Source organism: Nelumbo lutea, chromosome 4 (genome assembly GCF_056320005.1).
Source record: "Nelumbo lutea isolate HS-2025 chromosome 4, American lotus-T2T, whole genome shotgun sequence".
Classification (NCBI taxonomy): domain Eukaryota; kingdom Viridiplantae; phylum Streptophyta; class Magnoliopsida; order Proteales; family Nelumbonaceae; genus Nelumbo; species Nelumbo lutea.
In genome coordinates, this window is record NC_142687.1 from 24,590,156 (window position 1) to 24,607,911 (window position 17,756).

The following is a 17,756-nucleotide window of genomic DNA, read 5'->3' on the forward strand; positions in this document are numbered from 1 at the left end:
GGAAGCATGGAGGGAGTAGGGAGATAAATAAAGGGAATGGGTAACATGTGCTTTTCCAATTTTCTCGGTAACCCTCCCTGACCCGCTTAACTTTGGCCTTTGGGTCAGGGTTTTGAATCTTTTTTGATAGTTTAGTCATTAGTGGCTGTGGACAGACCCGAACCGAACCGACCCGGGTACAGGCCACAGCACCTTTTCTGGTCTCTCAAGACATGAAAAGTATGTACCAAATTTTATTTTATTTTTTTAAGCTAGCCTATAAGACGTACCCCTTTCATTGTGATAAGCTAATTAGTTCACTATTCACCTGGAGTTTATGCGTTCGATCGACGTCAGCTTAGTCTACAATTTGCCTCATCTACACCTAACTGTTGAGTCACTGTATTTAGTTACATATCTGTCCGTTCATAATCGACCCGATTGGCACAAATTAAAGGGTTCCATGATTATTAGTGTTAGATTAAGTTGGACGTAATAAATACTTGTTTATTCCTATACCAAGTATAAAGAATTTATGCCTTTTGCAAAAAGATCAGAAATTAAGATTGTTCCATTGCCAGCACAACGCTGTAACCACTAATGCCTGTCTTAATCATGCTAATTTGGATATTTTAGGCTGTTACGGAGTAATGAATATAATATTGCTAAAGAACATCTCAAAGAAGAAAATGAGGGTCCAAACCTATACCTATAGGAATCTTCCGACCAACTAAAGTAAATTCTTCTTTTCCTTCGGAAAGCAAATATCTTCATTGCCGATTACTGTGAGCAATATTCAATCCATCGGGTTCTTTTCCTAACTTTTGGTTTGATCGTCATCCACTCCGGAACCTGTGCTACTGTTTTTCCTCATCTGCTTCCAAATTAATATTTGATCTCATCGCTTCTTATTCTTTATCACTCTATGTAATCTATCAATTTTGACATATATGAACCAATTTAAGTTAATTAATCATCTTAATATATTAGGTGAACCGTTTAGGAATTGGTTGGCTTAAAACAGTTAACAAGGGTTGCCTACATTAAACCAGATTATTGGATGGACCCATCATTCTAGGTGAAACATATCACAAGACATTAGGTTTCACTTGTACACAAAATTATGAGAAAGAAGTTTTCATTGATACATAATTAACTAGGCACTTAACAAAGCACCCACATAAGAAACCCACCCAAGTAGTTGCCAACGCCAACAAGGAAGCAAGCAGAGATCAACAAGCAAGAGTTCAAATTGAAAAGAAAAAAAAAAAAAAGGGAAACCTTAATTGGCTTATCTTGCTAGCTACGAGCAGATCTAATGGACACAAGGAGATTGCTCCACCCCAACTTATTTTGGGTTGCAACAAAAAACGCACAACATACAGTAGAAGAGATGGGACGACCGACCAATACTATTTTTCATTTAGTGGGTAGCACAAAGTGTGCTTACAAATGTGCTCTCTCTCTCTCTCTCCATAATGAATAAACTAAAATGAGTCGACTAAGGTCGCTATTATAGTACAGTGAGTGAACTATTAGTGATTTAGTGGTTCAATTTGGGTTGGCCACCCACTATCGTGGAACATTTTGAGCATGACAATTTGGACGGTAGACCGTAGAAAGAAGCAAAGTATTAGATGGATCAATCTTAAAGCTTAGCAATTATATAGCATGCTCGAAAGTGCATGGTTCATGAATGTTCATCTTCTGAACCGAAAAAGATTAAGAAAAATGGGCCAAGAACAACTAGGAATTTCAAGCTGCATGCTGCTCTATCATCTCATCTGAAACTCCATTAGAATGCGATTCTTTCAACTCCTCCACATGTTCAGAATTATTTGTTGGGGGGGCTTACGTGTCAACATCGAGCATTGACGACTTTGCATTATGTGTAGTCACCAGTCTGGAATGTTCTATGAATTGGGTCAACCTAACATCATAAGGGTATCCAAAATTTTCAAACCAGAAACTAATTATATTAATGAAAATGGAATAGATGGATTTATAGATTTATGTTATTCATTGAAGTGAATCACCTACAGAATATATATATATATATATATACATACAGAACCCCACTTTGTTATAGACCCGGACCAGTGGCCCAGAAGGGTTTACTTCAATCGGACCAACCCGGCTGAATAGTGGCATCAGAATCTGATCCTGTAAACATGCCATACATAGTAATGTCCAACAGTTATATATGAAGGGAAAATGTTTTGGAAAAGGCTCCAGTAAAATAAATTGTTTTATTTATTATAAAGTGAGGAGGAAGAAAAAATAACTTCAAAAGTTGCGGCTCCATATCATGCACCACGCGCACCCACTACTATATGTTGTATTCGCATTGCATTGAGAAGCAAAATCAAAATCTACTACTAAATTAAGATACATAAAAATTTAATGAATAAAAGATTGCGGTGCATTATTGTCCGTCCATGTGCATTTTGCACATTACCACTCAAACTCATTAGCATCAGTTGCAAATTTGCATAAGCAACATAAGCTTCAAAAGAACTGTATAATTGGGTTGTTTGCGGCTCGTCGATCGGTGTGGGATGATAAAAGTCAATAATAGAGATGATTATGAACAATTGAAGAGATAATTGGTAAACCTAAACCTGCACTGATCCCAGGCTTCTCTCCATTCAATACAATCGTTTTCGGGTTGAGTTGGGTATCGAACCCGATCCTACCACCACACCAGACCAGACAGGTCTTAGGTCTCACCTAATCTTATTATTGCCTATGCCAAATTTGAGCTTATAATTAATCAAGCGGTCTCCATTGTTTGTTCTGTTTCCTTCTGGTAATTATTCCTTTCCTGTGTTAACTAAACATATATGTATGGAACAAATGGATAGATAAGTTTAGCATTCTCCGGATAAGTTATTGGGTTTGTACCGACTCCCCTCACATAAATTTTTATTGGTTAGTTCAGTTGATAATAGTGGCAATTAGGGAAACCTAATAAAACACAAAGAAGACATGTATCAGGGGTTTTGATAAATAAAACCAAAAAATCAATAAAAATTATAAGGTGGGACAACCGGACAAACCATAAATTTATGGTATAGAAAAATAAAACACAAATGGGCAAACTGATTTCAAGCCCAGCCCAATTAATTTCTTAAGTAGAGCTCACCATCTGGATCTCATGTCCACGGAAAATCGACCATGTGCTATGTACCCATGCAGGGGTGTCAATGAACCAGGTTTCGGTTAGACCCCGTCTGAATTAAAATTAGTTTGATCTGTTTGAATGGGCCAATAAGTCATGTTGAATCAGATCGGTTTAGATTTAATAATTCAAAATATTTATTAGATTGGATAGGACCTGATCGATTTGTAATGAATTATATCAGATCGGATTGGATTGAGCCAATATTCATTCCATTGACGTAAGATAATAATACATGGACCAGGTTTGAATTGGATTTAATTTAAATTAAAACCAATTTCAACAGTTTGGACAGTCCAGAATGATCCAAACTCCAAAGTATTCATTGGATTGGGATTGGTAATTGTGGATTTCTGATTCTTCACTTTCTACACGTCAAACCTCTATTGCTGTTTCAAAAAGAAAGAGAATTCCAACCTCCTTGCTGGTTGCCATAATAGCTCAGAAGAGGAGTGGGAGACTGGGAACCAATAGTCAAAGGCACGCGTTCAGGCAGGCAGGGCCACATCATTGATGACACGTATGATGTGTCACGTGGTGCTTTTGAAGGTTTTAACTTAAGTAAGCTAAGTAGCTGACGTGTTGACCTCATTTATTTTCTCCACCTTTTTTTCTCTTTCTAACTTTATTTATGCCTCTTGAGCTATTGCATCCTTGAACCTCCAAAGTGTAAAATAATTACGCATACGTGTCCCTTTTCATGGGCTAACCGTACAAGGACACGTGGGTGGTGATGAACCGGAACGGGTGTGGGTGGATGCTTATATTGTCAGTCCCACTCCCACTCCCACTCCCTCCATCGAAATCTAATGTCAAAGATCTTTCTGTCTTTTCGGTCGCCTACTTGTACGCTTGGATTAGGTGGCAGTCATATCATGTGGGACACGTGATCATATCTCACGGCTTTAAAGCTTTTACCTCCAATGCTCTGTGATTATTAACAACAAAGTACAAAGAATGAAAGAATGCTTGGAGTTGTGGGTTGTGAACTTGTGATCGCCTTTTGTGCCCATACTGGAATTTGAGTCTAATAGAGAATGGGGCCCATAATTCTAAATTCTATCAAGCCCTTTTATGAAATCCATCACGTCCATCGATCCTGTTACCTTTCATATATATATATAGAGAGAGAGAAAGAGAGAACAGACACTGCGAGTCATCATTCCTCTCCTTGTTCTAAATCATGTTCTTAATTTTCTGTCTAACCACAAATTTGTTTTTCTAACAATTAGCCAAGTGGCATCACTCTTCCATTTTCTCCTAAATTTTCTCTAATTCATATTCCTCAATTATCTCAAATCTCTATTTATCTTTTAAATTATTTCATGTAGTATAGAGATTCCCTCATAAACTATTTCTAATTTCTATTTATCCTCTCCCCCACTTTTTATTTACACCTATCTAAAGAAAGTTTCAATTAAAAATTTTTATAATTATTTAAATATTATAATGAAATTAAATACTAACTTTAAAATATTTATTCAAAACACAAAAATTAATTATAATAAATTTAATAATATTCATATTATTAATACTTCTATATTTTTACAAAATCCATCATGAAATTATATAGTAACAATATAAATTATAATTTTACAATTATTAATATATTATTAATCTATTAGTAACTGATTATTATTAAAAAATGTTAATAGAAAATTTTAATTAGTTAAAATTATTTGTTGAAATTATCCTTTTTAATTCAGACAATTATTAATTATTAATTTCTTAAATTATTATTTACAGAATAATTTTAATTACTCTTTCATTGACGACCTTATTTTTGAGTAATTGGTTTTTTATGTTTAATAATTTTTTTTTTTGCAAAAATCCAAATAACTTTTCATTTGCAATGCTAACCATTTTATTTTTCTCTTATTAAGTCTTCCAAAAGATTAAAAAAAAACTAAATGAATGATATTTATCTTTACCAAATTATGTATTTATCAAGTTGTTGTCATTGATGATGACGATGATGATGAGTCAACTTTTTGAAAGAGAGGGGTACTAATAATAATTAATGACTTCTAATTAATTAATTTCAGATATTAATTACTAACATAATAACTCACTGATAATAATTAATTACTGACAATAATTTTTTATAATAATTACTGCTAATACTTAACCACTGATATTAACTAATTACTGATAATATTTCTCATTATTAATTCAGAATGATAATTAATAATGATTTTCATAATAGTAATTAATAATTTCAAAATAATAATTTTATATTTATATTAACTCATATTAATTATTTTGAAAGTTAATTATTTATATTAGAATTATTATCAAAAATTATAATTCATACATTTATATGAAATAATTAATTATATTATTATTATTATCAGTAATTATAATTAATACTTATATTAATTAATATAATTATATTATTATTATCATCAATAATTATTATTAATTATTACTAATAATAATGATTTCTAATAAAAGTTAATTATTGATTATAATTACTTACAGATAATTAATTCCATAATTATAATAATGATAATTATTACTTTGGAATGTTATTTAATTAATGATAATTAATATGTATTTTAATAATGTTAATTATTAATCGGGATATAATCATTTTATGTTTATATTAATTCATATTAATTTTTTTTATAAATATATAATTAGTGTTAATTATTTACATTTTTATTATTATAAGTAATTATAATTAATAGTTCTCCAATAAATATTTCATTTAGTGAAAGTTAAATTATAAACTTTCAATTATTCATTATTGTTAAACTAAAAGAATTATAAAAGCAATTATTATTTCAGGAATTAACTTAAAATCGTAATTATAACAAATTAATTACTTCATAATAATAATAATAATATCATTATTATTATTATTATTAATTTAATATTACTGAATTCAAAATCAATACATACATAATAAGAATATTTTATTACTAAATAATAGTAATAATAATATACTTATTATTATTAGTGATTTCATAATTATTAATATAATATTAATCTATCTTACTCAATAAAGACATGGAATAAAAAATATTCAAATTACCACTAAATGAGTGAACTAAAAATCTATGAGTATTATAATTGACTTGAATTTGACACATCAAGATGCCCAAAATTATAATTTCAACCTACATTTTCTATTTCTATCTCTCAATTCCCATAATTCAAGAATACCATTAGGTTACGTACATGTTTCCCTATCTTTTCCTAAAGATAAATTCTAGCCAGTTTACGTGCATTGTGGGGGGCTTAGACTTAAAATCCATAACTATGATCAACCAAAAGAAGTGTTGCCACCTAACTTGGATGTGACTTCCATACTTAGGATGGTCCCATTATTCTCCTTTCTTTCATGTTTCCTCTGTCGGATGGGCTTCAGAATCCTAATTATATTATTAGTTGATTGTAGCCATACATGATGATGTTTTGATTGTAGTCATATATTTTTCATCTCTTACTTTAGAGGATTGATGCATCTGCAAATATTGTTTGGCATGGATTGTTTTTCTTAGTAGCTCTTTGAATGATTTTCTTCATTCTTTGCCTCTTTGAATGGATATCATAAATGCTTTTTATCCATTCATATGTCCCTAAATATTAAGCAGTATTGGTGATATTATTGTAAACATCCATCTAAGTTTAGTATTTTATAAATAGATTAATGATTTCAAGAGTGATACTTTTTTAGGGGTGGATTGCTTAACAGGACATTGATTTTTTATTGTTAAATAGTAAATTTCAAATTAAATGATACTATAGTTGCCCCTTAGTATGAGATCATTGTCTAGATAAAGCATGGTAAGTCTCTTAAATCAAATAAAGAGCCTACCCTAATTGTCTCTTATAAATAATTAAAAAAATGAAATAACTCAGATTAAATCAAATAATTACTTACTCAAAATTATTAATTAAATAAATAATAATAACAATCATCAAGTACTTATTTAAGTAAATAATAAAAAATGAAATAACAATCATTAGTTATCATTAATGTTTATTCAAAGCATGCCCCATAATAATTACCAAATATAGTAATTAAACCTTAAATAAGAATGAATATTTATCAATAGTCATTAAAATTGTTAAGTCAAATCATTAATGTTTATTCTTAAATGGAAAATATGAATTAACAAATCTATTATCTAATAGTTATACTCGGTTGGAAAAAAAATATTTTAAGTAAATACTTAAATAATTACAAATTTCGTTGATATTATTACTAAATAACAAAAATTTTAATTTAAATACTAAAATAAATTAATAAAAAAATAATAATAATGGTTAAATTAAAATTATAAATGATTCAACTTTATATTAATGACTCGTATAATTTTATGGATTTCACATATAAGGGTCAATTTATGTGGACCCGTAGATTGCATGAGTGTCTTAAAAAATGGCAGTTTATAAACGGTAATAAAAAAGGGTAATAAAAATCATTAATGTTTATTCGTATATATTCATATATATATTATTAACTTTCTCGTACTTGGTAAGGGGTCATTCACTGGCTAAACCAACAAAGAAATAACATAGGCTTAACTATTTCTAACAACGAATTTACTTTTATAACATTTAGCCAAGTGGCACCACTACCCCACTTTCTCCTAGACTGTCTCTAATTCCTATTCCTAAATTATCTCTAATCCCTATTTTTCTCTTAAATTATCTCATGTAGTACCAAGATTCCCTCATAAACTATCTATACATAAAAATTAGTTCTAATAGATTTAATAATATTCATATTATTAATAATTTTATACTTTTACAAAATTCATCATGGAATTATATAGTAACAATATAAATTATATTTTTACAAATTCAAATAATGAAATTTTTTTTTAAATATTTTACATATTATACAAATATTTAAAATATGAGTTATTTAACATGACTAAATTTTAAATAGTTAAAATAACGAAATTATGTAATAAATTTTAAAAAAATCTTAAAAGTAGAATATAATCATAATAGATTTCATAATAATAACAATAACAACAACAACAACAACAACAATAATAATAATAATAATAATAATAATAATAATAATAATAATAATAATAATAATAATAATAATAATTTAATATTTTATAAAATTATCAGTGAATTATGTAATAATAGTACTAATTATAATTTTACAGATTATTAAATTCAATAAATAATTAATATTTTAAAATTTTAAATAACAATATAATTTAAATAACTAATTTAACTGATAACAATTAATAATTATAGAAAATAACTTTCAAAAAAATATTTTTTAGTAATGATTTTACAATAATAGTGTATATTCATTATATATTCATATATATAATAAAATTAATATTTGTTTTATTTTTAGTAATTATTTATTGTATGTTTTGATAAATATGTTTTCAATAATTATTTATAAATCTATTTTTTGTTTTGTTATTTAACAGTAAATTGTCAATAATTATTGGAGATTAAACAACTATTATTTAACTTTTGAAATTTAATTTGTCATATTTATTATATTTATTGTTATAAATTTATTTTTAGTAATTATGTTTTTTTTTTATAATTCATTGATTAATATTTATTAGATATTAAACTATTATTTGAGATTACACTATTTATTGACTAATTTAATATATTTTCAGTATTTATTGTATTCTTATTAGATATTTATTGTACTTTCATGATAAATTTATTTTTAATAATTATGTATTTTTGCTATCAATTTTCAATAATTATTGGAGATTAAACTATTGTTATTTATTAGAGATTAGACTATTAATTTAGCTGAAATTAGGAGTGTTCAAGGATTGTTTCAATTCGATTACAAGTTGTTTCACCGACCAAATCGACCGAGTTAGGTTGGGAGTTTGTCATCCTAAACTGATTGACCATTAGTGAAAACCCTCCAACTCGGGATGTATTAGTTCGGGTCTATTTTCGGTTTGGTTTGTTTGTTCAAAATATATAAATTTAATAAATTATAGTAGTATTATTAAAAATAAATAAATTTGTGATATAAAATATTTTAGACTAAGAAATAAGGGAAATTTACCCTTTTTTTGTAATAAAAATTAATATTTAAAATATAAAATATTAATATATAACTATGGTCGATTCAGTTTAGTTCTGGTCGGTTTACAAATGGCCAAATCGAAACTAACCTAACTTGGTTGAGTTGGAAAATTGCTAAACCAAAGCCGATTGGAAAATACTAGAAAACCGACCAACTTGGGTTGAGTTCGATTGTATTGGTTATTAAAAAGTTAAAACATAAACCAAATATATACTCCTATGTATTTCTATTGTTTAACTTTGGCTTAACAAAGTCCGTGCATCGCATTGGTCTCTCTCTCTCTCTCTCTCTCTCTCTCTATCTATATATATATATATATATATATCTTTTAAATATCTTTTTTAAATGTAATAATAACATGCATTAAAATAAGAGGCTTTGGAAAATCCAAAGGTCTCTCTCTTTCTAATAGTGTGCAACTTTATTGATCTAATCAAAATGGGCAATGATTACTTTTTATATTTTTAAAACAAAGGAAAATAGAAAAAATGCAAAAAAGGAGAAAATATATAAATAGATTCTCTCAAAGGAGAGGCATGCTCACATGGACCATCTAGTTTTATTATATACTAGTAGGGATATATATATATATATATATATATATATATATATTAAAAATCATTGCCCATTTTTAATTTTATTTATTGAAAATAATGTATTTATTAATTAAATGGTATTTTTAATAATCATAGTATTTTTCTATAATTATCAATATTTATTAAAAATAGTATTAAATAATATATTTAGTGATAAATATAATGTAACCTATAATTTATTAGAAATAGTATTAATAATTAGCAGTATTTAAATACTTATAGATTTTATTAATTAACATCAATAACTGTAATTTTAATTAATATAGTATTTTCAATAATTATAGTAATATTAATTAACTAAAAGTATTTATTAAACTACTAAATTTATTAATTAATAATTAATATAGTACTTTTAATAATTATAGTACTTTTGATATAGTACTTTTTATTAACAGTATTTTTTAATACTTACAGTATTATTAATTACAGTATTTATTAATTAATAGTGTTTAGTAAAATGTTGTATTTAATAAAAATTATTAATATTTTTTATTAATTCATTAATTAACAGTTTTTAAAATTGTTAACTAATGTAAGCTATAATTTAAATTGTATTTTAAACATCATTTAAATTATATTTGAAACAATAAGCAATATAATTATATTTTAAACTATAAATATAAGTAATTATATTAAATAGCAAAAAATTACATTTAATGAACATAAATTAGCCAAGAAAATAACCAAAAATAAAGTACCAATAACTTTGTCATAATTACAAGAAATTGTTCAAGAAATTATCATAAATGGATTAACATGATTTCCAATAAAATATGATAAATTACCAAAATTTAAAAAAATATAATGTTGAGGTCCTGGCTGAGCTGACCTAAAGAGACACGTGGTCGCCTAGTCCTCACCCGACTACGACGGCATAGCTCGACCACGTTGGTTTAGCTCGGCCATGTCAGTTCAACTCGGCCACATCAGCACAGCCCGGTCGAGCTATGTTACTATCGTGGTCCCCCACCTTATCCCTCCAGCCACGCCAACTACACGCCATGCGGATAAGCCCGACTACGGATAAGGGTGGGAAGAAAACTCCACCAAGGAGTAGGACTCTACCCCGATAACCTCGGCGGAGTTCTATCCCGATTATCCTAGAACCCTAATCCGACTAGGAGATAGACCCCCAGCTATAAAAAGGTACTCCATGCTCAAGGTAAAGGATCCCAACTTCTAGCACCCATATTGTTACTCCGCTCGGACCAGCACCCTCATTGCTCGACCCAAACATTCACCGCCCTCTAACTGACTTGAGCGTCGGAGTGTCTACCTGGGGACAACTCCTCGGGCCTCTGACTTCTCTTGATCACATGTTACATAGCGTGGCACTGTCCAGTCAGCAAGGATTATCTGGTTGCTCTCCTCAGTTCGTGTACTACCTCGGATTGAGCAACATCAGATTGGCACCGTCTGTGGGAACACACAAAAAGCCTTTCCAAAAACAAGAAAAATCCTTTGCCGCGCAATCTCAAAACCGATCAAGATGCCTAAAAACCAGTCTAAACGATCAACAGGTCGTTCCCCATCTTGGGAGAACCAACATCACGGCTCATCGCATCAGGAAGCCCTGCAGCACTCAGCCACAATAGACCCAGTGCAATTTCGAGCTATGCAAGAGAAGGTCGACAAGATCTTCGTGTTCATGCAGGTGTTGGGGCCTGTTGCGCCACCCAACCGGGTCATCCCCCCTCATGCCCCGACACGCACGAAGGACGATCCTCGAATCGAGGACCCCAAAGTACATTGGTTGGATGTGAGGGGAGCACAGTCCGAGCGAGAGAGGCATGACGCGACTCGAAAACCCACCCCTACTGCCCGCTCCCGTGAGCAGGATCACTATTGCCAGACATGCCAGTCAGTTCGGATCCCCGCCAAAGAGAGGCTCGACAAGAGGACGCCACCCTTCGTGGTCTCCATTGCCAAGTCAAGCTCAGTAAAGGACCGTCCTGTGCGACCTAAGAAAGAGAAGGCCACCCACACTACGGCCCCGGATGATAGAGACGCTGAGATGGCCAGCCCGCGTGGGCTACGCGCATACCGCCAAGGAGCTGCCTTCGTCTAGGACATCATGGACGAGTTGTCCCCTGTTGGATGGTGAGCCCCCAAGTTTGACAAGTACGACAGGAACACCGACCCTTTCGACCATGTCGTGGCACTCAAAGCTCAGATGATGTTTCACGGCGCATTGGAAGGACTGATGTGCAAAGCCCGTGTAGCCACCTTGCAAGGTCCAGCTTTGGCGTGGTACTCCTCTTTGTCGTTGCGCTCCATAACGTCATGGAACCAACTGGAGACATAGTTTCTGGCGTAATTTACCGCTAGCCAGAAGCATTCGAAAACTTCGGCCAGCCTCATGCAAATCCGACAGAAAAGGCGGAGTCCCTCAGAGATTACCTGGCAAGATTCAACAGGGAAGCACTCTAGGTCAGGGACTTGAACCAATCAATTGCAGTTATGGCCATACAGCACGGACTCCACCCTTCCCCGTTTAACTTTTCCATCTCCAAAAATCCTCCTCATACATTAGTCGCACTAATGAGCCACGCATAGAAGAATATCAATGGTGAAGAGGCTCGGGCACAAGTTAGAGATGAAGATGAAAAGCCCAACAAGAAGAGGAGAGATACCAACGAGCGGAAGTCCAAGAAGTTAGACAGAGATCACAAGAGACAGGATCGCCGACCAGAGCATAGACCTCGGACCCCTCCACTAACCTACCAAAATTTCACGCCGCTTAATATTCTACGGTCTAAAATTCTGATGCAAATCCGTGACCGCAACTACGTCAGGTGGCCTGAGAAGATGAAGACGCAAAGTAACATGAGGAACCGAGACAAATACTACGAGTTCCACAAGGACCACGACCATAACAAGGAGAACTATTTCGACCTGCGCAACCATATTGAAGATCTGATCAGGCATTGTTACCTCAGCGGCTTCATTGACAGAAGTGAAAAGCCAACCCAAGAAGAGCGGAGAACGGGTGAAGATCGACATCCGCCACCCCGAGGGCCCCCAGTCGGCATTATCCACGTCATATTAGGAGGAACCGCCGCCAGAGGGGAGAGCAGCTCGGTTCGTAAGAGATATGCTCGGCTATGTGAGATCGACGACCGATATCACAAGAAGAAGCGTAGCACATCTATCACCTTCACCGATGATGACCTCCGAGGGGTCCAGACACCACACGACGATGCCTTGGTCATCACGACCGAGGTGACTAACTTCGAGTTGCGGTGGATCCTAGTCGACACAGGGAGCTCTGCCGACGTATTGTTCGAAGATGCATTTGAAAAGCTCAGGATCGACAGAGAATAGCCCACGCCAGTCAACACACCCTTGGTGGGATTCTCAGGAGAGTCCCTCCTGCCCACTGGGAGAATAACTCTTCCCCTCGTGATCGGACACGGCAACGTCATTGTGACGACCATGGTAGACTTCATTGTGGTGCGCTGCCCCTGCTCTTACAACGTAATCCTCGGAAGGCCGACCCTTGATGCCCTGTAGGCTGCAGTCTCGACATACCACATTGCCATGAAGTTTCTAACCAATTACAGCATAGGGGTGGCAAGCGGAGACCAGAGAATAGCACGACACTGCTATCAGCTCTCCTACCGAGGATCACACCCAACCGCTGAGACACTAATGGTGGAGGCCTATGACTTACTCGATGAGGTAAAGGCACAACGCAGCTAACCCGTGGAAGACCTCGTCCATGTCCCCCTCTTTGAAGAAGATCCCAAAAAGAGAGTCCAAGTCAGCTCCCTACCACACGACCACCTCCGAGATGGACTCGTGCAACTACTAAGGAGCAACGCTTATGTATTCACTTGGTCGGCAACGAACATGCCCGAGATCAACCCTGAAGCTATCACACATTGGCTAAACGTGGACCCCCGCTACCGACCTATAAAGTAGAAAAAGAGGAACCTCACTACAAAGCGGTGGCAAGTGATAGCCAACAAAGTACAGAAACTGCTCGATGCCAGCTTTATTCGGGAAGTCAAGTACCCCGATTGGCTGGCCAACATAATAATGGTGAAGAATGAAGAAGGCCAACGGAAAGTGGAGAATTTGCATTGACTTCATTGACCTAAATAAGGCCTGCCCCAAAGACAGCTTCCCCCTATCGAGGATCGACCAACTCGTCGACACAACGATTGGACATGTGTTATTAAGCTTCATGGATGCCTTCTCAAGTTACAACTAAATCTGGATGCACTCGGATGACCAGGAACCAACAACTTTTATCACTGACCATGGCATGCATTGCTACAGAGTAATGCCCTTCGGCCTCAAGAATGATGGCGCCTCTTATCAGCGGCTGGTGAACGAGGTATTCAAAGAATAGCTCAGCCGGAATGTAGAAGCATATGTCGACGATATGCTCGTAAAAAGCAAGAAAGACGAGCATCGGTTGGCCGACCTTTGCGAAGTATTTAACACCCTAAAAAAATACAAGATGAAGCTAAACCCAACCAAGTGTGCTTTTGGGGTCGGCTCCAGCGAGTTCTTGGGGATCATGGTTACATAGAGAGGGATCGAAGCAAATCTGGAGAAGATAAAGCCATCATTGACATGCCATCTCCCTGGACACATAAAGTGGTGCAACGACTCACCGGAAGAATAGCCGCCCTTATCAGATTTATGTCCAAATCTGCGGATCGCTGTCTCCCTTTCTTCAAAGCCCTTAAGTAGCCAAAAGACGTCCGTTGGACCAAAGAATGTGAGCAGTCTTTCCAGGAGCTGAAGTAGTACCAGAGCTCGCTGCCCCTCCTGACTAAGCCAAACCCAGGGAACGATTTATTTCTCTACCTTTCGACTGGAGATGAGGTCATCGACTCGGTGCTAATTAAGGAAGAAGACCGAGTACAAAGCTTGATCTACTACACCAACAAAGTCCTCAGGCGCAAAGACCCGGTACTCCAACGTGGAGAAGTTAGCCTGAACTCTTGTCGCAGCCACCAGAAAGCCTAGACCCAATTTCCAGGCCCACATCATCCGAGTACTTACCGACCAGTCCCTTAAGAAAATACTACAAAGGCTCGATCGTAGATCAAGTGAAGCGTTGAACTAAGTGAGTTTGACATTGAGTTCGCACCCCGACCAGTGATCAAAGCCCAGTCCCTGGCAGACTTCATCGCAGAATGTACATTCACCATCGAGGAACTAGCCCTTGGCAAACTTCATTGCAAAATGTACATTCCCCCTTGGCCTAGATGATGCAGTGTTGGAACACGCCCTTGGGTTCGAGTTCAAGGCATCCAACAAGGAGGCCGGGTATGAGGCTCTGATTGTTGGGTTACGCCTTCCCTTTGACCTCGGGGCTTGAAGAATCGAGGCCTTCAGTGATTCGTAGCTAGTGGTCAACCAAATCCACGACTAGTTCGAGGCTTGGACCCCCTCAATGGCGAGTTATCTACAAAAGGTGTAGGAGCTCATTCAGCAGCTCGAGCATTTCAATATTCAGCAGATCCCTCGAGCTGATGCCCTCTCGAAATTAGTTAACACTCCGCAGACCAACGTTGAGTCAACTGTCCGACTGGATATACTAGCCCAGTTGAGCATCGCACCAGCAGCCCTTCTCGTCCTTACAGTACAGCATGGCCCATCTTGGATGGACCCCATAATCGAGTATCTTCAAGAAGGCACTCTCCCAGAAGACCGACTAGAAGCGAAGAAGCTCCAACATAGAGTGGCCTGCTACTACCTAATATAGGGCCAACTCTACTATCGTTCCCACACTCTCCCATACCTGAAGTGTCTCCCCCTAGCCGAAGCAGATTATGTCCTCAGGGAGATACATGAGGGCATTTGCAGAAATCACCCTGGCGCATGCACATTAGCCCATAAGGCACTCCGGTAGGGCTACTTTTGGCTGACGATGAAGCAAGATGCCACCCAATTAGTTCGGAAGTGTGACAGATATCAGCGGCACTCCAATCTCTATCACCAGCCTATAGCCCTCTGAAGCTGATTACCAGCAGTTGCACAGAAGAAATTCCTTCTTGTAGCAGTGGACTAATTCACGAAGTGGGTGCAAGCAGAAGCCTTGGCACGCATCATTGTCCATAATGCCTAGAACTTCTTCTGCTAGGGTATTGTCTGCTGCTTCGGCATCCCTCGCGTGGTCATCACGGACAATGAGACATGGTTCATCGACAAGAAGTTCGAGGCCCTCTATACCAACCTAAGAATCGATCATCGGACTACCACAGTGCACCGACCCTAGAGTAATGGGCAAGCCGAGGTAACCAACTACACTCTACTACACAGCATGAAAATGCGCCTAGATCAAGTCAAGGGAAGATGGGTTGAGGAGCTGCCGAGCATTCTCTGGGCATACAGGATGACCCTGCGGACCCCCACCAGAGAGACCCCTTTTAGCCTGACCTACGGGGCCAAAGCCGTAGTCCCCGTGGAGATAGGCTCCCCAACTATTCGAATCGAGTTATTCAACAAGGGAAAAAATGACGAAGATCTACGTGCGGAGTTGGACCCACTAGAGGACAACTGACCACAACTAAGCCTAAACATGGAGAAAGAACGCCCCCGCCTACCAAGGCCTGAGGGCAGTCGTGGAACTCCACACAACCGTTGATTAACAACTGAGCTATCTAGGAAACAGCTAACCCTAAAAGGGCCCCAAAGGCTCCTGAGACCAGAAACTGAGCATCCCACCGCACACACTACACATAACCAACTTTAGCTAATTTCTATAAAATTAAGAATTATATTTAACAATTATCAAAAAGTATAAAATTTTAGTTATTGTTATTATTATAATTAATAACCAAATACAAATGAGGGAACAAAATATTATAATGTTAGAAAACAAAATTATTAATTAATTTATATTGAAAAATAAAAAATAAATTAGTGTAATTTTGTTAGTAAACTACCAACTAAAAATATATTTAATAATAATTTTAAAAAATTCAATAAATCCCCATAGTTACACATATGTAATAAACTTTTAAAAAATTTTCATAAAACTGCACTTTCGTAAAATAACATTTTTGAAATTAAAAGATATAAAGTATTTGAAAGTTTATTTAAAATGCATTAAATTATTATTGAAAATTATTAGAATATTTTGGAAATTTTATTACATTTGATAGATTTTGGAAAACCATTGAAAAATTATGTAATTTTCATTGCAAATTATTGAAAATTATTAAAGATAAATGACTATGGGAAATGGAAAACTATAATTTGAACAAATAATTATACAAATTATTAAGATAAATTAGTATAATATTGGAAAAAGGAAATTGTTGGTTAATTTATATTAGAAATTATAAGATAAAAGTTTAAATTAATATAATATTGGAAAAAGTAAACCATTTAGAAAGAAAATAAATTATTTAATAAAAGTTTAAATAAACTTCAATAAATTTTCAAAATTACACAAGTACAATAAATTTTCCAAAAGTTTCATAAAATTACATTTTTGAATATTAAAGGCAATTTAGTGTACTTTTAGAAATCTACCATGTGACTCATACTCAATATATCCTTTTGACCATTTCTATCATCAAATGAATGTTGGGTTGACGGGGATAGTGTTTTCAAAACTGGATCAGACTATATGGTTAGATTGAAAAGGTGGGAACTGAACACTGTTTGACCTCAAAACCGCTTTTTGTCGAAAAAACATTTAATTGGTTAGCGGACCGCTAACTTGGTTGGTCGAACCATGAACTTGGACAATAGTTTTTTGCCTTATTTTGTCTTTCTATTTTTTTTATTAAAGCTGGTCAACTGTTTAGACCGAACAATCAGACTGTTTAACCCTAAAACAGTTCCCTATCCAATCCAATTTTAAAAACCTTGGACGGGGAGTGGGTGCCTTGCCTTGAGCTTGGCTTGGTGTGCGGCATGGCCTGGCCCAAGGTTCGGCCCATGGACCAGCTAGACCTACGGCACGACACGGGCCTGTGCTGGC

General features: G+C 34.9%; 1 protein-coding gene across 1 annotated transcript; it reads left to right on the plus strand.

The window, feature by feature from the left end:
* The first annotated feature begins 12,628 nt into the window (after window positions 1-12,628).
* Window positions 12,629-13,126, plus strand: LOC148854685 (uncharacterized). The gene has a single exon (XM_088984851.1). It carries the CDS (start codon window positions 12,629-12,631, stop codon window positions 13,124-13,126), a length of 498 nt encoding a protein of 165 aa, XP_088840977.1.
* The last annotated feature ends 4,630 nt before the right edge of the window (window positions 13,127-17,756 follow it).